Here is a 23889-nt window from a genome sequence, read left to right as displayed (position 1 = left end):
CAGGTTTGTAAATGAAAGCTGGAGGTCAATACAGTGATAATACGGCAGCATTCAAATAAGAGTTCTCTCCCTCCCTTCTTGGAGTGTTTTTTCTTACCTCAGTAATGTAGTCATTACCATCCTTGCCACAGATGGCTTTGACGGCACAAATATCCAGCCCTCCGAAGATCTCTGAGCAGGCATCAACCCACAGTTTATACCTGTCATCAAGCAAAACTGGATTAGTTCTACAAAGAGTAGTCTGTTAACAACAAATGGTAAAGAAAACACATAGGGTACCACTAATGTGTGTACAACAATGCTGAGTTGCTAAGTTTGCAGTGGAAGTGGGTCAAGAAGAGCTGCAGGTATAAAGCACAACATGCAGTGAAGGTAAGAACGTTACCTTCCTTACACCATTTCGCTTGTTCTGAAAAAATGATGGTCCTTGGACACTAGTTAATACGAAATATTGACTTGTGTATAACTTTAGCAAGGTAAGTCATAGTAAAGGTGTAACATAACATAAGGTTGCTGCTGCTGGCTTTGGCAGCTGTAAAGAGGTCCATCACAGTTGCACTCTTAATAACTAAGACAAACACACTAGGGCAAAACTGAAATATCAATACTGACCAAGAGGACAATCTAATGTGCAGGTATTTTACTTTGTCTACAGATCATTTAAGATTACATTTGTAAGGTTTAAAGTCTAACTGTACTCTGTTTAAACTCTCACAGATTAAAGAAGATTTAGATTATAATGGTTTCTGGATTTACATTGTGGCATTAAGGTATTTTAATGGATGGCAAGATTAACTTTAATGAGGGAAAGTGGAAAACACCTTATTCTGTAGGGGGCTTCTGGAAGCTTCCGGTGCATCCATTTTTTAGCTATTTAACGACACTAAACATCATACAACTCAATTGTTGTTATTTAGAATTTCATTTAGTATCTCTTTAGGGCTTGCCAGTAATCCCGCATGCATTATTATTGTTTTTATTTGAATTATTATCTGTAACTGCTGTTAAAAGTACAAATAAAACAACACTGTTTGCAAAGGTCTACAATCCAAATTGTAAGTATGAACAAAGCAGCTCAATGTAAAAATAGAAATGTCCTGAGCCAAATAAAAAAATAAAAAATCACAGTGCAGCATCAATCAACTACAATCACAAGCTGATTTCCAAACATCTGTGTTTACCCATGTGAACTGGTTTCAGCCCAATGAATCTGCTGTGAGAGCACATAGTGACTAACAGTTAAGTGTGCGACACAAAGGCAGCCGGAGCATCACTAATGTGGAAGCGGTGCTCACTTGTCAGTCATGGCTACTTGTTCCAACATGGCAGATCCGGTGTTGCTCTTCCAATTACCAGAGATGGATGTTCGCCTGGAGGAAGAGAGGAAATTGTGTGTTAAATCATTACAGACAAATTGTAAAAAAAGGCAATAGAGATTCAGGCAACAGGCACAGCTGCAGGTTATCAGGCTGATCACCATCCAGGTAAAGATACTACAGTTTATGCACAGGTTTACACACAGCAACTAGGTACTGAAACACACCCTGTCTAATTCATTTAAGTTATCCAGTTAAGCACTCAATTCGCTGGTATTCCTTAAACTATTTAAAAAGGATTGCAAGAGAAAATGTCACACATTATTTAAAATCATAATTGTGTCTATAGGGTCCCTAGAAACTTGATGCAGGTGATAGCATGTATGTTTGACTATCCTTTTTGGCCTTCTGATGGTGCTGTTGCTCACTGTTACGATAAAGAAATTAAGACATTTATGAAAAAAATGGTTTCAATTGGATTACTGTCACAATTACATGTTGAAGTTCAGGTATATAGAACACACATAATAGGCTAAAGAAAACTCTAAGTAAAAGATGAGAACACACACATGTATGCTTTGTAGTCAGCGCCGATTTTCTGGACCCTGATGTCGTATTTGGCATCTATAAATGGCTCCGTGGTGCAGTAGGTCTGAGTGATGGCCACCACACTGGCAATGTCCTGGAAATCACTCATATTGTCCACTTTGACCTTCAGAGGGACAACAAATGGAAAAACACAAATTATTAAAAGGAAGGCCATACATTGCAATGTAAATACTGTTATATTTTTACTATATCTTTTAAATTATTTTTTTATTTTTCTAGTTCTCTACCTGTGTTTTTTAATTCTTGTTTTCATGCACCACGACACCAAGTCAAATTCCTCGTACGTGCAAACCTACCTGGTAATAAACCTGATTCTGATTCTGATAGATCTTATTTTCCATCAGAGATTATACATTTTCCATTTTTGTAATAAGGTCATGACACGGTTGATACCACTCTTATGTCTGCCCCTTAAATATGAAGCGAGAGCTAAACAGATCAACAGTTAGCTTAGCATAGAGAAGGGGCGGAGGGCTAAACAGCTGGCTTGGCTCTGTCTAAATCAGCCCCTCTAAGGCTCACAAATGAAAAACGTATATCTTTCTTGGGCAAAAACAACAGACTTCTGTTCACTTCAAACATAGGATAACTGATAACCCCTTCTTCCAGTCCTTATGTTAATTAAACATACAAATGCTAGCTAGGTAACAAAAACATGAAGATTGCATTTCTAGTGTCGATTGTGTCTTGCATAATGTCACATCGTCAATAATGCAGACCTAATTAAAATACTTGGATCAATATGGAGCATGGAGAAGAAATAAGTGATGGTATCTGATGTAGTCTCAATAAATGTCCTAAAAGTGAGATTCACAATAATACAAACAACACTGTACAGTATTTATCAGGAAGGACCCTCTTTCTTGATCCCTGATAAACAGAGAATGGCTCTGTAGTCGAACAGAGGTCTGTGAGAGATGTGGGGGGAGGATAAAGAAATAAAGAAAGGCCCAGTTACACAGCGGGGGGACAATATCAGATTGAGCAGTCCAGGGGAACGATGTGTGGTGGATCGATGAGAAGTGGTGAGAAGTGGTGAAAAGAGGATAAACACCTCACCCAGAAAATATTAACACAGTTGCCAATCAATACCAGCACAACGAAAAGACAAAACAAGGACTGAGGGAGAATAATAAGGTATGCTGCAGTCATAAAAGAATGAAGAATAAAGAAAAACAGATAAGAGGAACACAGGGGACATTAAGAGGTAGTGTTTGTCGGAGAAAACATAACACAGTTCAAACGAACCAGATGTGATCCTGCTCAGAGTATTCAGTTATCTCTTGGCACACAAAGGGATTTTAAAGACCGACCGATAATGCAAAATGCAGGTGTTTCCCTTATTTTACTGATACATGTCTTCCATTCAAACAAGACATCACTGTTGGATAAATGTTAGCGTATTAGCAAGAGGTCAATCATTCATGTAGTAACATTATATCACTAACTTTAGCATTGTAAATTGAATTAATCAACATTACCTTTCCCATTCCAGAGTGGGCGTGTCCTATCTTCACCACCACTGGGAAACTTGGAGATGTAATCTGAAAAGCAAAAGAATATTTAAAGGGTGAATAATGATGAATAGCAATAATGACCTCATACAGTACACACCGGAAATAACCAGTTGTGAAAAATGAGTGGCTGTGAAGAACAATATCATCCATTTACAGGTTTATGAAGATAAGTAGGTCTTTATGGGTCTAGCATTGCAAAACAATCTCAACAAATAATTTAGAGTCTATACTTTGAGTTATATTACGGTTAAACAAATTATATAGATCTGCCAGGAGGTGATGGCTCCTTAGTTACTGTGCCAGAAAAGAGATTTAATTAATTAATTATCGTATTATATATAAATACAGTATATCAACCATCTGACATCTGACACTGAGCAGCATTAACATACATTTGGAGGGCTGTTTCTGGACGCTAGACGAACAATGAACAACAAGTAAATGTTTCACTATGTTAGGATAATTGTACGTCTGCCTGATGACTGATTTACTTACTGAACAAATATTATATTTCAACATAGAATTAAGTGCCGTCCAACATTAAAATTGTTGTAGAATGTAATACAACATTACACTGCCTCTGATATGTTTGTACATCTGGTAAGGTTTTAGCTACAGACTATAATTTAAAAATGTCTGTCTTTACTGCTGTTTCTCATGGGCTCACATGCAATAAGATGTCTACTTTTAAACATTGGTCCTAAAGTGCTGTGTTGAGATGAAATTGCGCCAGTTTCCCTCCAAACAGCAATATTTGTACTCTAAAGACAGTATTTTTTTTATGATTATCGTTTCCATTTATTGCTCAATTCACTGATGTGTGATTCATTTGAAGAAAACACTTCTAATTTGTATTTATGTTTAAAAACCTGCCCAACAACACTTTAATTGGTCTTAATTTTCATGACTAACTGCTTGAATGCAGCTCTGGTAGCCAATGGGAGGAGAGGGAGGACATCAAAAGAGGGTTACAAGAAGAGGCAAAGGATGGTCGTTTTTTTCCCCTGCGTTTGAGGAGGTCCCTAAATTGTTGAGTACATAAGAGGCTCCCTGTGTGCGACCCTCTCAGCATTCAAGACCAGAGTGTGAGGGGATCCGACTATTGTAAGTTTCTCTGTGTGTTGTCTCCAGAGAGGGAGAGAGACAGAGAGAAAGAGAGAGCAGTGGCAGCAGCAGCAGCCTTCTCTTCAACTCGAGCCATTTTCTCCGGCTTGAAATCAGAGGTGTTTTTAAACTTATGAAAACATTTTTTATCCACAGCTGCCTTTGAGCTCAGCAGAGCTAATCTCACCACTTCAACTCTTCTATCTGTTCCTTCCCCTGTTGCTGCCTGATCTGCTTTTCCCGTGGAACTTAACAGGATCAGAAGAAGGTTGCAGAGCGTTCATCGAGTGGTGGAGCGGGCACAGTCATCATGGCCTTGTCCCAGGAGCGGAGTGCGTGTCTGGGGCTCTGGGTTCTCCTTTTGCTTGGTGCAGGCATGGAGGAAGTTGTGGAGGGATGTAGCTGCCACCCAGCACACCCACAGCAGCTATTCTGCAGTGCTGAGATTGGTGAGTTAATAACTGAAGACCCATTTAATTTCTGTTCACTTAAGAGTATAAAAGCTGCTGTGTTTAATACAGATAGAGAACTCACTGTGAAGGCAATCATTTAAAAGGCAGTCTATGATTTTAAATTTGAAGTCTGGAGGAATGGGACTCTGACTTGGATTATTGATCAACTTAATTGGATTTTCTGTGAGGGGAAGAAGTGAAATCCTCTGAGAATATGTACTGAGACAAAAAAACACTCTATAAAGCTTAAGGGCTGAGCTTTTTGTATGTGAAAACTAAAAATGTTTGATTATTGTTTTTATTGTTGTGGCTTTTTCCAATTGTTAATCAGTTTTGCAGAAAAACGTTGACTATCTAAATATCGGTGATTTAAGTATAGGAAATCTAAATGTAACATGGATTGTTAGGGCACTGATTATGGATTAATGTCCATAAGTGAACTTTCATATCATATTCATAAGAATTACACATTCATACTAGTTTTTCTGACCGGCCCTCTTTTTCCTATATGGCAATAAGCACTAATGTCCATTAGTGTTATTGTAACTTTTTCGAATTCTGGACAACCTGCTATCTGTTTTTCGTAGTTACATAATTGAGTCGTTTTGTTCTCTACCCTGTAAAAACAAACCCTAAAAAAACAGCCAGTGCCTAGTGGCCCCTGGCATACTTTCTATCTGTCTGTCTGTTTGTCTGCAGGGTTGTCTGCCTGTCTTTCTGTCTGACACCCCCCCCCACCCCCATCATCCAGTTCTTTCTTGTCTAAGCTCAGTCCAAAACCAACACTCTGCTCTGACTTTGAGTACTTGGCTCCCGACTGTGGAAAGCTGAAGTATGTGCTTCTGTCAAAGGTTACACTCCAGCAGAGAAGAGAGACTGACAAAAAGAGAAAGTAGATGAAATAGCTTTAATGGCATTTTTGTCTTGTTTTTCTAATTAGTTTGTTTGTCCCTCTGTGTATAAATAGGTCAGTTCCTTCAAAGTACTCGGAAGATGTGTCTCATAAAAATAATCAGTCTGAAATGGAGGCTGAGACCTGTTTTCAGAACCACCATAATGCCAAATTAGATCTGGGTTATGAGAACACAATGAGAGTATGGGGCAGTGTTATTAGTCCAGAGTTTTACATACAGTGTTTCTCTTATGAGTCAGATCCACAGCCTGTATGGTTATTCTGTTTTCTTCCACTGAACAACTCGAGGTCTTCAACAGGCCTGGCTTTGCAAAGCTTCCATCAGTCAGACTACACCTAAACCAGGCCTCAACTTTTGCAACTATGCTTGTAAAGCACTCTCTAGGGAGGCGTGTGGTGCAGTGGGTTGTGTGTTGGTTTTCGGATCATGTGGTCACAGGTTCAAACCCCACTGCAATCAGCATGTCATTGTGTCCCTGGGCAAGACACTTCACCTCAAATTGCTCCTGTGGGGATTGGCCACAGTATTGAGTATGTAAGTCTCTTTGGATAAAAGCATCTAACAAGTGACATGTAATGTAGTTGTTATATCCCTCTTCTGGTATTTTCTTCTATCATTCTTTTTGGCAACATAAGAACCCCAAAACTATTTAACAAGACACAGAAGCAATTCATGCTGGAAGTAAGCTGCAAACAGTACCATTTTAAGTTGATTTCATTGCTGGTAATACTTCCACAGCAGAGCAGCAAACTACTACATTATTTTGTGGGATTAAAGGTTAGGTTCCTTCAAGACTAAGACATCTACTGTCTAGTATTTAGACCCTGCGTGGGAGTCGCATAATACGTTGCTATCAGAGTGTAATGCAATGTTAGCATGTCTGTCCTGGTATATCGAAGTAAACAGTTGTTACTCTTACAAACAAAATAAAAGATACAACAATTGTAAGTAAAAATCTAAAAACCATTATAACCTATTTGTTGTTTGTCTTGCTGTAAGCATCCATAGGGGCATGTCAATAACAAATATCAGTTTTAAGTTAAATTCCCCCATCATAAATGACTGCCTGTAATACTAGACTACTACAGTACAAAAACAGGGCATGTTCTTTGGCATGAAATCAAGTCTGTTGCATGTTTTCAGAAATCCTGTTTGTGACCAAGCCAGTCAAACACAGAACTTCCAACCAACCCGTGAAGCTAATGATTATTATTTAGCTACAAACCAACAATTACATGTACTTAATATATTACTTACTATCATTAGAGGCACCGTTTCTTCCAATGTTATCATTGTAAACTGTGTGACAGGACAAATAGTCAAATTGTTTTTTATTGTACTTTGATACCATTTTCTCTGGTTATGCTTGGGGACCGGTCTTTGTTAAGTTTGAATGTAAAAGTTTATCTCTGAATGGATACAAGAGTCCGTGCTCTTTTCAGGTAGGATACAAATCGTTGGACCCATGAATAACAAATAAGGAAAATCCCTCACTCACACTAATTGTGTTTTAGAAAACTTTTCATCTCTTGGCATCGGTTGCTACACTGTCCTGGTTGTTTTTGAAGCTGGTGGTGGCCTTTAGTTGACCTGACAGTGTTGTGAGAGTCGATGAGCCCTTTGAATAAAGCTGTACATCTGAGTAATATCCCATCTGGACAAACCTTAGACGATTCCCTGGCTGTGTTTGTGTATTTGAGATTGTGTGCATGAGTGTGAGTGTGTGTGTGTTGGACAGAGGCCAAGCCATGCCAACACAGCCTACTCCATCTCTCTCTCTTTCTTTCCCTCACTCTCCCCACTTCATTTCCATGTCTATAGGCTTGGTCTAATGGTCTGCATACTAACAATATCAGTGTGAAAGCCCGCTGACAGTCCAGCTTTGTGAGCATGACAAGGGTGCCGATTCATCAGGAAGGGGGGAAGTTACTTACTACATCAGTTCTCATGGTTTGCAATATTTCTCTTTGGTTATGTAGCTGTGAGGAAGATGCACAGCCACTTTTCCTCAGCAGGGGGCCTGTCCTGTTCATGGTAATCAAACAGCTGCAGCAACTGAAGTGAGTGGGTAACCTAGCCTGCGCAGTTCAAATATGGGGAGTAAACATTTTGGAGAATCTGGGCCAAGAGAATCATTTCAGAAAGACCCAAGAACCATGGAAATAATTTAGTTTGGCTTTTCATTTAATACTTATAAAATCTACAATAAATGTCATAATACAGAAATGATTATCCCTGGATGGTGATCCAACTAAAACCAATGATCTGCTATAGTGAATATCACTGTGCTATTCTTGGATTATTGGCAATAGAAACTTCTGTGCCCATCCATTTTGCACTGATATACCGCCAATGCTCACACTGCCAACTATTTGTTCCTTAAAGAGCGCAGTTATGCCGTTGTGGATTATAACCATTATTAAGAGTCATTATTCTGCTCAGATGGGAACATTTTTATGGGGCGGATAATTTTCCAAAGCATTTCATCTACTTTACAGTTGCCAAAGTGCAGATCAAAGAGCTGAAATGAACAAAAAAGGGCAATAATATGATTATCATCATTGGTTAAGTGGTTATTTTTCCTGTGAGCATGAGAGGCTTATTCAGGAGTGTAATAGTAGTTGAGGAGGGTGTGCTGATGTTTAAGGGTTCAAAAGGAGACTTGTCAGAGGCCTATAAAACAATACTTGCTGTTTGTTTTGAATATGACTAACAGATACTCAAACTTCAAGTAGATACAAGTAGAGCAATCCTTTTGGTATCTGGGTTTGTTGAACAGAACTAGTTTGTATGTTATATGATGATGTGGATCAAAGCTACAGTAGCTTACTTTTTCTCCTCCGAACAGCTGGCCAAACACGGTATAAAGTCGGAGAGGTTGATTATCGGTTTTGAAAAGTTATAGAAAGGTTGGACACAGCGCCCACTGATCGGATGTTGAAAAGGTGTGTGTTTGTATGTGTGTGTGGGGCTTTTTGACCATCAAACAAATGTTCTTACAGAGTATACTTGAAGCTTTGGCTGATCACAGATACATTGTATACGTTTTAGTTATCGACAAGTAAGATAATATTGAATATATGTTTGAGGTCTATCAGAGACCACATGTCAGTTTTCAATTGTTTAATAACAAACAGATCTTCTCTTATCTATCTCTGATTGTGGAATCAAACTGCTATAGTGTTACAACTTATTAAATTAGTTATATTTAATACCTAAACAACAAATTGTTGGGCATATGCTTTGCATGTAAAATCTTGTCCTGCATGGTATCTTTTGTTTAAAAATATATGCACTGAAGTAAAAATGTAATTTCACTCAAATAAAGTATGGTAGATATATAAAGTAGCATGGCATGTGAATACTTAAGAAAAGGACAAGCACATCTAAATTCTACTGAAGTACAATACTCTATGGCTAAACAGCACAATTATTACTGAAAATGTATCCACAACACTGCAATGTAATAAGCATCTTATTAAAGTGAGTTTTTAACTTTTGCTTGAGGTTTTTAGGTGACAGCTGCTTGTACAAAGGCGAGTTTACAGGCTTGTGTGTCCTGATTATATAAGTTATGTTTTGAAGAAGCTCAAGATGCTTTATACTTTACTTGGAGCAACTTATCAGCATCAATCAATCTGTATTAATCTACAGTTGGATGCAGGCCACATGTTTTCTGACATACTCTACCCTATATAAGCTAGCTTTGTGTGCTTTCTGATATTTTCTAAAAGAGACCCGTCATTGGACCAGTTGACGCAGTGCACTATGAATAAACTATTACACTTCATACAAGTTCCAATTAACTTGCTGTCAGTCCGTTTGTTTGTCTTCCTGCTTTCCTAACTTCCTGTGTGTTTGCCTAAGAAAAGAATATTCTTCTCCTGAACCAATTTCCAAGAACACACTGAGCTCCAGGGTGTAGTTATGTGATGAGGCGGAAAGCTCAAACAAGGGGATGGTTTGGGTAGCTGTGAGAAAGGTTGAGGGTTAGGGTCACTTTCTCTCTCCCTCTCTTATACTGTAGCTTGACTCTTTTGTTCATGGTTTTACCAAGGTCTGTTGCTCCACTTCTGTTTCTTTCCTTCTCTGTTTTTATCTCACTCAGGTGCATCTAGAGGGGACCACATTTTCTCTTTTGTCAAGAAAAGTAAATAGTTAGTTATATACTACAGAATACTGTATAATCAAAGGCCATGACAGTCAATCTACTGTAAGATTTGCATTGCTAACTAGGTCAAACAATAAGGATATATGAGTGAATTACATCTTAGTTGCATATAAAACAGTATAATCAATCGTCTTTGCTAAGCCCCACCACCATTTTATTATTGGAGCTAAGTCTGTCTAGCTTTACCTCCTTACACGGCGCATAATGCACTTAAAGGGTTATTTGAGACGCATTTTGACTTGAAAATTGTTGAAAATGGGTTCATGATTTCGAATAAAATAGGTTCATGACACAACAGTAATAGATCTCATTATGTTAAATAACTCCTGTCTGCTTCTTTAGGGCGTGCAGACCGCAATCTACTGTAGGTTATTCGCTGAAAATGGATAAGTACCTCATTCAAACAATCCAAACTCTCCCTTTAGGCTTATGATGATTAATGATACAACTCTATGCCTTTTCTTTTGCTGTGCCAATGCTTTTCTGTTAATGTGAGATACAAGCTAATGGAGCTCTCTGCCATGTTCAAAGTCACTCTGTAGGACTTTTCAATAACCTGAAAAAGCTATAAGCCTGATAGTACACTTAATTATGTTTGAGTGATTGATTGACCTACAACAGTGTTGTTAGTTTTAAGGAAATGTTTGACAGTGAAATTAATTTGGCAGTTAACATAATTTTCATTTCATTTCATTTCAAATCTTTATTTAACCAGATTGGTCCCATTGAGATCATAATGACTCATGCAGATGTCAAAAAGCGCAGATTAATGGGTTTGATGGAAGGAAAAAAGCAGTTCTGTATGTCTGGGATAACACTGTTGTATTTGGCGCAGTGTTAACTGCATGTTGTGGTTTGTGGGACTGAAACATCTAACATTAATAATACCTTCAGTGTAATGAGGGTTTTGTCTTTAATGAGAGGTTGTAAAATGATACGACTTCAAATGTCCTGTTGAGGAACCACAGACCAATTAGCCTGCTACTTTATCCTTTTACTACATTTAAGTACAGAATAAAACAATATGAAATCACTTCTGTGCCAGACACGGTTTGGCTTGTGTATGCATTTGTTAAATACTGTATTCATAAATGTGTGTGTGTGTGGAGTCAGTTAATGGGAGTGTGTAAGCAGAGAGCTACTTGTTATTCCATGTGGGTTTTGATTTCCCTCCCAGAGGAGAGAAGGGACACATCCTGTATCACTACTGAGAGGGATCGCTGCACTGTCTGTGTGGGGAGAAAGACGAGTGACAAGCAAAATGAGAAAGGAGAAGGGGAATAAAGAAAGAAAATAACACATTTATCCATCGATAATCTAGAGTGAAGGAGAAAAATGTAACCCATTAATGGTAAACATGAATACTTATTGCATGTAAATCACCATCTTATCTTGCCTATGGCATTTCAATTCATCTCAATCCCCTTTTACTTCTGTTTCTTTTTTACTTCTAGTGATAAGAGCAAAGATCTCCGGAGAGAAGATTGTGTCGCCTAGCAACAGCTCCTCACCTTACATGAAGATGATCCAGTATGAAATCAAAATGATCAAGGTGAGATCTCTGTCCAGTACTAACAGCTGCTGCATGCAAGCATAATTGCTGCCGTTTATGCTGATGGGTGTATAGCTCTATAATTATGTGGGCATTGGCTACGCTGTCAGGAAAGGAAAACAAATTCTAATTGGTCCATTGATCAAAACATTTATTCACACCAGAAACAAAATGGTCCATCTCCATTTGACCGAATACTGGCCATTAGTGTCTGCTTCAAATGAAAGAAAGCCAGTTTTATTTCTATTTTGGACTATATTCACACGAGGGGAACAACCCTCAAGACACCAACATATACAGTTGCAGAGTTCAACTTTTGATAACATTACAACATTCATTTCACTCAATGTTAAAGAAAATATTCTGCCTTCTCTCTCAAGCTTATCAAATCAAATCATCTACCAAAAAAGGTTCCCACCCTGAATCCAACAAGGTCTCTCTTTGGAGACACATATACATTGTCCTATTATTATTGCTGCTGCTTGCATTGTTGGCACATATATAGTCTATTTAAATTGTATTAGTCCAGGTTTGTACCCCCTTATTTGCTCTCCAATCTCTCCCTGTGTTTCTCTGTGTACAGATGTTTAAGGGTTTCAACAAGGCCAAGGACATTCAGTACGTGTACACCCCAGTCTTCTCCTCTCTGTGTGGAGTCAAACTGGACTCCAACAATAAAGCAGGCTATTTGCTTTCAGGTACAGTACGCAATGGTCAATCTATATATCACACTTTTAGTAGGAAAAGGCCACAGAAAGTTTAACTTTTTGGGAAATATATATCTATTTCTTTCTCTACTCTTCTAAGAGTTAGGTTAGGAGATCAATATGACTTCCATGTGTGTATGATACATGCTGCAGACTGCATTCAGTTAGAATCAGAATCAGAAGACTTTTAATCATCTCACAGACACGCCTGAGCTTAGCATAAATACTGGAAAAAAATCTAATTTATCAAGTTTGTACAAAAAAACAAGAACCAAATTAGCTTATTTCCCTCTTTTTAAGTTTTCTAATGTAACTCTTGGCAAGAAAGATAATTCAAAAAAATGTTTTATAACAAGCAGTGTTGTAAACATTGTAAAATATAAGCCATATTTATCAAAGTCACAGCTTCACTATATTACGCACCTGAATTATATAAACTGCGAACAGATAACAGCTTTGCTTGTAAATAATAATCCTATAGGCTGTTATATATATATATATATATATACACAACCAGACAACTACTGAATGCAGGATGACATTTTCAATGGAAGTGTTGTGATGTCCCAAAACAGGAAGTATGTGGAGTGATGGGAGAATTTCCATTGGTCAATGCGACCTCGTAGAGTCTTGGGACAACTTATCCGTGTCACAGAAGAAGAATCTCAACTACAGATACCAGATGGGCTGTGAATGCAGAGTGAGTAAGGACTGTTTGTTCTCTATTCATTCCTATTTATCTTTGACCCAGTCATAAATCTGCCCTCGAGTAACCTCCAGAAACAAACTGCAAAACAGTTGTTTTTCTCATCCCTCACTCACACTTTTTCTCTATTTGAGTACGAAAGACTATAAAGCGTTTTTTCTTTTCACAATCAACACTCATTCATAGCTTCATGTGTCGATAGAGAAACATTCTTTCAAATGTAACCCAACAAAACTCTCATTCTTAACACATGCGAAGCAGACTTTAGCAACAAATAATGAGGCTACTCAAAAATGTTATCCACAGATCAACACCTGCTACACAGTGCCGTGTGCGTCAACAGGAGAAAACGAGTGCTTGTGGACGGACTGGCTGCTGGATAACAGCCTAAATGGAGAGCAGGCTCGGCAGTATGCGTGTATCCGTCGCTCTGACACGACCTGTAGCTGGTACCGGGGTGGACCCCCACCCGAGAAAGACTTCCTGGACCTGGCTGACCCTTGACCTGTAGTTCTGACGTTCAGTATACTCCATTTAACTCCTGCAAAGTCCTGAGAAACATTTCCTGCTTTTGCTTATGTAGCTCAAATTTGACATGCAAAGTAGCAACTTATTTTGTTAAAAAAAAATGTGGCTGAATTATTTTTTCATATAAGGGAGTTTAGCAGAGTTCAGGAAAATTGTTGTAAACGGCATGGGCTTTTAGAAATTCCTCTGTCATTGTCTCTCACATTCCACTTCACCTTCAATTTTCTACAAAATAAGATCAGCAGCAGAGCATCCACTGCAAATGATTCACACCATAGTGAATCTTTCCTTTATTTCTGATGGCCTGAAGGTAAATTAATCACCTTGGCAAACACTAACGACTTCATTTTTGTTGATGTATACATTTCAAAAGGCTTGCATTTACTGAAAGTATGAGGAAGTTGGACATACAAAAAAATAACAGAAATAATCTGCCAACTTCTGCCACAATCCTGCAAAGTTTACTTCACACACTGTAATCAAACATTACCAATTGTTTGCAGGCTGACGGCAGCACTGCCACACATTCTGATGTTGAATTTCTCCTTTATATATTATCGAAAAATAGTCCCATGCATATGAAAAAGCACTGTATATACACGTATATAAAGCAAAGCAACACCAGGCATTCTCCAATTAATAGTAATTTGATAAGATTTGACACATTATATGTGACTATAATTCTTGTACATCTAAATCATCACAGTTTATAATCTCAAACGGCTGAGAATGTAAATATTGTACTTGAGTAAGAAATAACATTTGAAAGGCTAACCCGTTCTTGTCTTATAGTGTATAAGTTGTTATCTTGAGGTTTTGTGTGTTTAGTTTCCTTGGTTGTACTATTTCCTTTGCCAAAAAAATCTAATCCAGCAATTTAACAACAGCACTGCCACCTGTAGAGGCCAAGCCCCCGCTCCTTAGAGGAAAAGAGGTAACAGGACACGGTTCAATTCAATGTTTTTGAACTACTTATAAACAGGAAGTGGATTCTCCTCAATGTACAAGTCCAAGAAAAGATAAAGATTAACCAACAAAAAAGAGAAATAACTGATATGAATAAGCTATAATTAGTGGTTTAATTGTTGTTTAATAGGCATTATTTGATATGATGTCTCAACATTTATTAAAATGCCCAAATCTGAATTGACCCCTGTCTTGTTACTGGATTACTTCACTAAAGTGATACAGATTGAAATGCATTATTGCTTACTTAGTCATGCATGAGCCGCTATTCAAAAGTCATGCAAGCCCCACATTCAACAATAACATACTTAAATGTAACCTGCAAAATATAGTGCAGTGAAATCAAACTATTTGGAAATATCTCAATAATTAAATGAAGGCTTTTATGACATGAAATGATAATAATGCATAATAACTGTATAGCTTTAGTGAAGCGCTATCAAACTATTTCACGTTTGTTTTATACTGAAAAAAATGGTTTGGGTTTGTATTTATGTCTCTGTCTATAGAGTTTTCTATTTCCATGTACCAAAAAAGATTGTATATAAAATGTCTCAATGTAATAGTGTGACACTGACTCTTTCTTTCTGCTCATCACAAACCAAATGTTACAAACCATGATCATTTACAGTATTTCAAAGAGAGCTTAGAGATGACAGGACTTTTCGAGCTTTTCAAAGGGTTGCTGCTGTTTCAGAATATCTCCAACAGAGTAGTAATGAAAAAGCACTCAACATAATACTCATACTTCACCTCTATATTATACTTTAAAGGCATTTTAGTGAATATAGTAAGTAAAATGCATAAAGAGAATCAGCAAGGGCACTTATCTCATGAGTTACACAGTTACATACTACATTTTATATATGTCTTATAAGGTAATCTTTCAGTTACCTCAACACATGTTTGTGACAAAAATAACAACACTTATCTGAAGTAAGTGTTTATACCTCAAAAAGGGTAAATGGCATGTTTGGAAGTGATTCAAAATATTATTCAATGTTTTTTTTACCAGAGATATACCAAAGAAATCTACAGACAACATTACTTTCTGCTTTCAGAGAACATCTCACTGCCCTGAGACAAATAGTTAACTAAAAACACAATACTTTGAAACTTTATGGCTCAACACATTCTGTACATTGATGAGAACTTGAGTTTTGGAGGTGTTATTTTGCTGAAGGTTTCTGACATTATGCAATATAAATCTTACCATGTCTTTGTAGTTGGGGTAGAAAGTCTGATCAATGAGAGGGATCTTATCTGAACCCAGCCTCTTCTGGTTATTGGTCAGCTGGGAGAACTGGTGGAGAGGAGGAACATGGAAAGAGAGAAATAGAGGGAGAGAGTTAACTGTGATTTAAAGCATACAGTAGAACAGAGACATTTTTCTTAAAGTAATCATATAGATCGTTATCATTTGAACTGTGCCTGAAGCCAAGAAAAAGACATGAGTCAACCTAATACAAATTTAAACTGAGAGCTACAAGCTCCATTAAAACATGTTGAAACATCTATTCAATGCAAAGTATTGCTAATAAATCTTTGTTGTAGGTTTTTGCAGGTGTAAACTAGTTTTGCTGAAATAGCTTACAGCCCAAGGTTTGTCACAGAGGTTGTAGATGGAATCCAGAGAGTTGACCGAGGGGATGCCCGCATACTGCAGACCAATGATCAGGTTTCTAAAATCCTCGTTCTGGGCCATGCTGAAGGCGTGCTGGCGCACCAAGATGAAGTCAGGCCTGAAAGTCCTGGAATGTAAAGTTATAAGGTTGAAATAAGTATAAATATATTTAGTTACTTTGTACCTCAGTTACACAAGTATTTCTCAACACAGATGCACAAAAGAAATACATTTATGACTGTATGAATCCAGTTCACTTCACAAAGTATTGATATTTAATAAAGTCAGACATTTGGATCTGGCTGATGTTACAGACCTGCATTTTGTGTGGAAGAAAGAGAAGAGATGGCATTAACTAAAGGTCATGGTGCAACGGGAAAACCCACAAAGCCACAAGTGAAAGGTAGAGGCAGTGAGAGAATGAGTCTGTCTGACCACATGAATAACTTATATCGGACTGAGGAAGAAAGACAATGGAGCGGCCCATCCTCAGCTCTCTGTTGTGGATTGCTAAGTAAAGGAATTTTATAAGAGATCTAATGTTCCTGGCACACAGGAGCCAGTCTGATGGTAAATGACGCCTGAAGTGGGTAATTGATGTTACATTTATTTTTCCATTATCTATAATTAAAATGACACATTCATTAAAATCATAGGAGTTTTATAAGCTTTCAGTATCAGTGGAAAATATATCTATGATGTGAATCATTATTCATAAAATAAATGTAATAAACAAGTGAACCCTTCATGTTTGAAATTGTTTTCCTGGCTTTCTCTTCGGAGATTGCAATTTCACGTCATTACGGCTCTAAAACGTTGTGATTCAGTTGGATATTACCCATTGATGATGCCAGATGTTTTCCCAATTGAATTAACCTTTTCAAACCGTGACAGTGGACCTGGATCTTGTGCACCTTAACAACATTAAGCAGAGTATCTTGAGAAAAATGATGGATGACCCTTTATGTTGTAATGCATCATTCAGTAAGACAAGTGGGAGCGGCTGTAGTTACAATGAACAACACACAATCTCTAGGAAACAGGCACTGCTCATATTGTTTTATAAATAGTCTTTTCAGAAAGAGTATTGACATTAGCATTTGTTCACTCTTGCCAGGTAAAAAAACAAAGAAAGTGCATCTCTATTAGAGCACATGGCTGATACAAAACAACAAATTGATGGCAGGGATATAGCTTTCAGAATATGATGTTAAATAAGGGATGGATCTTAACAAGTAAACATTGTCAGACAGAAATAGGTTCCATGTGTGGGGTTTTATGATCCATTACCAGATGGAACTGTAGATTTTACGACAGGTGTACGGCCAACCCTACTTCTTGAGCCACCGCCGCCCATCAGCCTCCAGAGCAAAATATTAAAAACTGAAACTCTTGAGCTCATCGAAGCCATTAGTGACCCGCAGATTAAAGGCAAAAACTGAATCCAGCTCAGTGATGGATTGATAGTGATAGGGCATGACCCCTGTTATTCTTTCTTTTCTCTCTGACTATGAAAGAGGTGGGAGTGTGAGGAAAGGCAGAGAAGGAGAGGGAAGAGGAGAGAGAAAAGAGACAGAGGAAATAATACAGAGTAAAAGAGACATAAAGAGGGGTGAGAGAAAAGTCTGGCACTCGCTGACCACCACCAGCTCTTCATGCACAGAGAATACTAATCACACTCTTCAGGAAAGTATAAAAAGACTCTGCTGGAGAGACACAGCGACTAATGTGACTGATATCTCTTCATAGCTGACAGTAGGCAGCGAAGATGACCCTCCATTCAAATCTGAATCAGTGAGTAGCAGGGCTAGAGTCATCCCACTAGCTTTCACTTTGCTTTTTTAACCGATATGAGAGTACAGCTATGCTAGCGGCAATGCTTTAAGCTAAATGTTCACAAGCTAACAAGCTACATCTCGCAGTGCACACATGCTGGTAAATAGGTGTTTTATTTACTGTTGTGGAAGAGCTTGTTTGTTACACAGCAGCATTACAATCATTCAGATGGGAGCTTTAGGGTGTGCGGATATATGTGTATTGCTATTACTCACTATATTTGACCCAGCACTCATCGGATCAATATTTTGTATTGATATGTTTACATCTGTTAATTAGCACTGAACACAAATCAAAACTAGGCTGATGGCATTAGTTTTCTGGGTATTCTGTCGTAAAGTCTCAGAAAAAAAAAAAAAGTGACATTATTATGGCGCTACATGAAATCTCAGGGGATTGCCAAACAATTTATAAGCGTTTTCCAGGCAAACCATGACATAGTGTCACAACGTTGCACTAGGTTACATTGCTTCATTACAATGATTGTGGGCACTTTTGTTTGAGTAATATTTTCTAAAAACTACAGCGCCCAGGAAAGTTATATTATAATATGTGGACGTTACTTTGATTATTTCTGATTAACTCTTTATTGCCCGGTACACGGGCGTTTTTTTCCTGAATGTCCTCAACCTTTTAGCCAACATGATGCCAGAATAAACAGCAGGGTATTGCCGAATACTTCAAATGTAGGGTGGATATTTTAAAAAGCCTACTGAGCACCACAAAAAGGATGTTGAGAGACGGACTACAGCATTGTTGGTTTTCAAGGGATTTGTTAAGAAGAGGAAATCAAATCAAATAATACCTGACTTATTCTTTAAATTACTTTGTGTCATCATTAATAAATGATAACCCTTGTGATGATGCATTCCCTTTTCCTCTCCTTAAACATGCTGACAGTAAACATTTCTTTATATTGTCGGGTTGTGGTTTCCTCTCGTTTGATGTTTTTACTTAATATTTGTTATCTCAATTGCACTTTAAAAAAAAAAAAGATCTTGAAAGATATAAAGCCAATAAAGAAGGTAGACAGGAGCTGAATAACATTTAGCCTCATGTTTGGAAAACATGAAATCGTCTTCCTGGTTAGGGTTACTTAGCAAATCACTGCTTTGACTTGAAATCGATAGACACAGTGTAATTACCGAGACAATTGAAGATAGTTGAAACCGTCCAAGTCGTAAAAGACTGCAATGAACTCAGGCTGGCAGACAACAAGACAGATAATTATCTTGCAAACGCATTCATTTTCTCCACAGCTTGTCCATGTTTGGCTGAGACAGAGGCGATGATAGAGGCGATGATACAACTATGGAGGTCTCCGAGGAGCTCTGATTTAAAAGAATAAAGCTTCTGTAGACATACTGTCTGGTTAGATGAATCTTTTTGTCTACCAACCAAAAATCGAAGTTTCCCTGAATCTGCATTATCTCAGGTCAGTGTTTGTGGGTGCACATTTGAGGACAAACCGTTCATAAAGCATAATTACAGGGCAGCGAGGCTGATCATCAGTCTGAGGCTGCCGTCTTTATTTCCTGTTGGTTTTGTTGGTGAGCAGTGGGAGTATACTTAATCTCTGGCAGTCCTCAGCGGGGGCGCTGGTGTCTGTGTCGCTGTGGTCTGTGGTGTGTGATTGTCTGGTTTACAGTGCGTTCACGTGTTTGCACTGTGCCAGTCTGTGGGTAATGGCTGTGGTCATACGCCTCCGTCCTTTTTCCACTGTTTAGAGCTTGTGGTAGACAAATAGTTTATTTCAAAGAGGAATCACTTTGATTTCCCAAAAGATATATTTGGATCATCTTTAATTGATGCATACGAGTTATACAGCAGCTCTGCGCTCGGGTTTGAAAATAAATTGTTATTATTCTTTTTTGTAAAGAGCCAAATGTCTTCCAAATTATGGAAAGTTTCACAAAGTTATTCAGGTTGTAGGTTTTGGATTTATTGTCAATGGTTGAGGTTTGGTTGCTTTTTTCGTGGTTGTAATTAATCTCTAAGGAGTGCGTGTGTGTGTGTGCGTGTGTGTGTGTGTGTGTGTGTGTGTGTGTGTGTGTGTGTGTGTGTGTGTGTGTGTGTGTGTGTGTGTGTGTGTGTGTGTGTGTGTGTGTGTGCTACTGACCTGACCACTTTGGTCCCGCCCCTGATGACTTGCATGTCCACGCTACAGTTTCCATTTGAATGTGAGACGAGGTTAACCTCTGAAAACTCGGCCTACAAGAGTGGAAAGAGAACACGAGACACAGACATTTCATAAAGAATAAGCAGAATATCTAATAATTCTACCCTAAATAGTTAAGGTTGTTGTAGAAAACATTATATTTTAACTGGTAAACAAATTATTTTCTCTTTTAAAAATGTATTTTGCAGAAGCAGTGATACAAAACGATACGAAACACTTTAGCATTTTAATGAGCGGTTATAATACTCATTTTATTTTTGACATCGTGACAAACATCTATTTTATTGTATACAAAAACTATATTGTTATTCGAGAGTAGAATAATGCATGTGTGGTTGCAAATTGAAGATTTGTCTGTTGGTGACTCATAGCTGCCGACTCCGGTCTCCTCTTGTGTCTATTTCTGTTTCTGTGTGAAGGCTTGAGGTCGTAATTTCATTGTCAACATCTATTAGCTGTGAAGCTGCTCGGCCTTCAACCCCAGAAAATATTCATTTCGGTTTTATGCACTAACCAAATAATGCAAAAATGAAATTGGTTTCCTGGTTAGGATGGTTCAACCAATATGAAACCATAAATGGCACACACTTTAAAAGATAAGGAAGAACTGATGGTTTTACAAGTGTTATATGTATATTTATTATTGTGTAATGCACAGCACAAATTACATTTTTGCTGAGGATGACTAGTATCTGGAACAAACTCCCAGAAACCTGCAGGTCCGCTGCAACTCTTACTACTTTTAAATCCAGGCTGAAGACTTTTCTTTTTGCCGCTGCTTTTAATTGAACTATTCATATCTTAAACTGCACTGTAACTTTTATCCATGTAATTTTTCTTTTAATGTTTATTTTATTATCTTTTATTTTTAATGACTGATTTTAAATGCCATTTTCTTAATGTCTTCCATTTTTGTAAAGCACTTTGAATTGCCTTGTGTTGAAAGGTGCTATATAAATAAACTTGCCTTGCCTTGCCTTGCCTAGTACAAAAAACAAAAACACTCAGCAGTTTCTATGGGCAGACAGGGTTTGAAACCTGTAACACATGCAGATTCCTGGCAGAGAATCTATTTGATGTGTACAATGCTAATATGCTCACAGTTACAATGCATGTTGATGTTTAGCAGGTAGGCTGTATGCTTTACAGGTACTTTTAGCATGCTAACGTTTGCTAATTAATGCTGTACAATGTAGTCTACAGCTTAGACTGTTTGTAACATCATCATTTTATTCGTAACCAGGGGGAACGCTGTAGATTTAACTGAACTTTTCCCTAAGGACACCTAGAATATCTGTAGATTTTCTTATACAAATTATTTCAGTATGCCTATATCTCCAGATATTTTAATAATAACCAAAGATGTTAATCTCTAGCTGGAGTTAACGGAAACTTCAGGGGTTCACTAAGTCATTAAGATTTCTCGTCTATAGGCACGTACAAAGAATATCTGTACAAAAGTGCATGGGTATCAATCTAATAGTTGTTTAAGTCTTCACCAACTGGTACAGTCCAGGAGAACTGCTGTCATCACAGGCCACACCTATCCTCCGTTCTCTGCAACCACCATATAGCAATGTCGATGTATTCACTCTTTTTTCTGGAGTAACACCTTCCAGTATATATTTCTTAGTTCTTTGGAACTTTAACTTGCTGTACAAAGCAATCAGTCGGTCCAAACGTATGCATTTTCATATCAGAGGTGAATGTGGTGTCAGTTCACTTTCCTCTCTGTTCTGATCCCCCCTCAACCTTCAATAAATGATTCTGTGTCATCATAGGTCTATAGAAATCAATACGATACCTGCTCCACTTTGATGTCGTAGTCACCAAGGATCTTCTTTCCCCGAAACACTTTGGCCCTGGAAGAGAAGAGACACAGTTTGTCATTGTAAACTCTATGCTACCCTCTACTGGATGTCACACACCCTTTGGAACAAACTAAAGAAAGAAAATGGATGCCTGCTTGTCGCTTTTAAAAGGCCAAACTTTCTAATGAGCAGCTTAAAAAAGAGATCAGTGCAGCATATCAATGTGGCCAATCCAAAATGGCAATTACTATCAATAGCTTGTGGTTGCATTACATTCTAATTAGAGTTCTGCTGCAATACTAAATGCCGTCTTGCCGTTTGAATGATGAATGCATCCAATAACAGAGCGGCCTGATGTCTTAATATCTTGGCTGCCATTGTTTCTAAGAGTGATTTAGAAATGAAGTACAAGTAAACACACAGACAGGCAGACAGATTGAGAGCAGACAGACAAAGACGGACCAACAGTGAGAATGACTCAAGCAGAGAGGCACAGGCTGCCAGGCAACACACACAATTCTCAGGAAGACTCATTATACACAACATTATAAATGGCTTGCAGATGGTTTGCACAGCATCCATTACAACCCCATACACTGAAGCTAGATAAAGCAAAAACATGATGTAGAAGGATGGGATACATGCTTGAAGTCCTAGCTGATCATTAAAACTACTTTAACAGTGTTTAACGTCAATTACATCTTCTTTTTGCTTCACGTTACTGACCCTTCACCAACTACAATGTGGTACAGCGAGTAAAATGTCAACTCCAACAGGTCCTACATTAAATGAATGTATCCTGTCATGTCAGTTGATCCACTATAATAGGAAGTTAAATCAAATTGTACATGCCACCATGGATCCTCTCCTTGTCCTCAATTAAAAATGTATGTGACATTCCTTCCATATCACCTCGCAAAGCCTTGTGTGGTACAGCACGAAGGCATCTGCCTTATTAGTCTGGTTCATTAGGAGCAGACCATCTGTGAGAGAGACACTCTGAGGGTATGACTCCGTAACTTCCACCAATCAATAGTCGCCAGCAAAATTGGTGACCTTGTAATTACGGCAATATATCTTTTTCAGTACCGCTTTCATTCTGTTAGTTAGCGCGTGGTGTTTTTACTCATAATTGGCAGATGCTTGAAAACACTGCAATGCTACCATGATGATGACATTATCATTAAAACAAAAACAAGAAAAACACATCTCTGTGATTAAAGAATTGTTTTCGCTCCCTGCTTTTTTTATTTTAAAATGCCCTATGAATTTTCATAGGATTGTATTTCAAAATCAGCTATCTCTAATCCCATAGCAACTGAATGTGTCTAAAGAGGCTCCACAGTCAGCATGTGTTGAGCATCTGCAGTGCACAATGCCAAACAATACAAAGACACAAGATGTCAGACAGCACACTAATGGACAATTATCGTCAGGCTGCTGATGTAGCTTCCCTTATTTAATTCTTTCAAGCAGCATACTGCTAGCGAAACACACCATGTGCAAAACGAGTCGGCAGACAGATGGGGCAGATGCTCGTCACAGGAACAATAAAAGACAACCTTATATTTCTTGATTTTGTGGGGAGACAGAAGCTTGTTTTATAGGACATCTGCACATCTCTTCGATGCTTTAAAGCTGCACTGCTTCATTTATTTGGCCATTTGAGGCGAGCAACACAGGCTGTTAGTGACATTTTATTATCATATAAAGTTGTTATAGCTAAAGTATGAGCAAACAGTAAGCTATTAAACATCGTTCAACAAAAATACTTATTATTGTAGCCTTTACTGCAGTTTCAAGTACAGTGCATTGACCTGCAGAGCACAACCTTTACCATATTCTATTTGATTTACTTGCACTATTTTATCTGTTTTATTGTGTTGCATTGTTGGAC

General features: G+C 38.0%; 2 protein-coding genes across 3 annotated transcripts in view; one reads left to right on the top strand and one right to left on the bottom strand.

Annotated features, from left to right (window-relative positions):
- Positions 1-23889, bottom strand: part of syn2b (synapsin IIb) — a 77315-nt gene that overhangs the window by 10205 nt on the left and 43221 nt on the right. Inside the window, exons 2-9 of the mRNA XM_034139285.1 lie at positions 21986-22043; positions 20122-20213; positions 16137-16293; positions 15756-15845; positions 3407-3469; positions 1886-2028; positions 1296-1370; positions 98-200 (exon numbers count right to left, since the gene is read on the bottom strand). Coding sequence (XP_033995176.1) covers positions 98-200; positions 1296-1370; positions 1886-2028; positions 3407-3469; positions 15756-15845; positions 16137-16293; positions 20122-20213; positions 21986-22043 — 781 coding nt within the window. The remainder of the gene's footprint in view (positions 1-97; positions 201-1295; positions 1371-1885; positions 2029-3406; positions 3470-15755; positions 15846-16136; positions 16294-20121; positions 20214-21985; positions 22044-23889) is intronic.
- Positions 4483-15102, top strand: LOC117489760 (metalloproteinase inhibitor 4-like). Of its 2 annotated transcripts, XM_034139286.1 has the most exons (6): positions 4483-4665; positions 4803-4995; positions 11538-11635; positions 12219-12333; positions 12918-13042; positions 13355-15102. In XM_034139286.1, exons 2-6 carry the CDS (start codon positions 4857-4859, stop codon positions 13550-13552), a joined length of 675 nt encoding a protein of 224 aa, XP_033995177.1. In that variant the 5' UTR covers positions 4483-4665; positions 4803-4856; the 3' UTR covers positions 13553-15102. The 2 variants fall into 2 exon arrangements, with proteins under 2 accessions (XP_033995177.1, XP_033995178.1); XM_034139287.1 differs by having other exon boundaries at positions 4484-4995; positions 12918-13046.

This window comes from Trematomus bernacchii, unplaced genomic scaffold, assembly GCF_902827165.1.
Source record: "Trematomus bernacchii unplaced genomic scaffold, fTreBer1.1, whole genome shotgun sequence".
Lineage (NCBI taxonomy): Eukaryota > Metazoa > Chordata > Actinopteri > Perciformes > Nototheniidae > Trematomus > Trematomus bernacchii.
The sequence above is the reverse complement of the archived record's forward strand: the minus strand, read 5'-3'. Positions and strand labels throughout refer to the sequence as shown.

Excerpts from the sequence above, each read along its gene's own strand:
- LOC117489760 (XM_034139286.1), top strand. The coding sequence starts at position 4,857 with ATGGCCTTGTCCCAGGAGCGGAGTGCGTGTCTGGGGCTCTGGGTTCTC. Across the intron at positions 11,636-12,218 it reads ATGAAATCAAAATGATCAAG|ATGTTTAAGGGTTTCAACAA; the intron begins GTGAGATCTCTG and ends CTCTGTGTACAG. Across the intron at positions 12,334-12,917 it reads AGCAGGCTATTTGCTTTCAG|GAAGTATGTGGAGTGATGGG; the intron begins GTACAGTACGCA and ends GTCCCAAAACAG.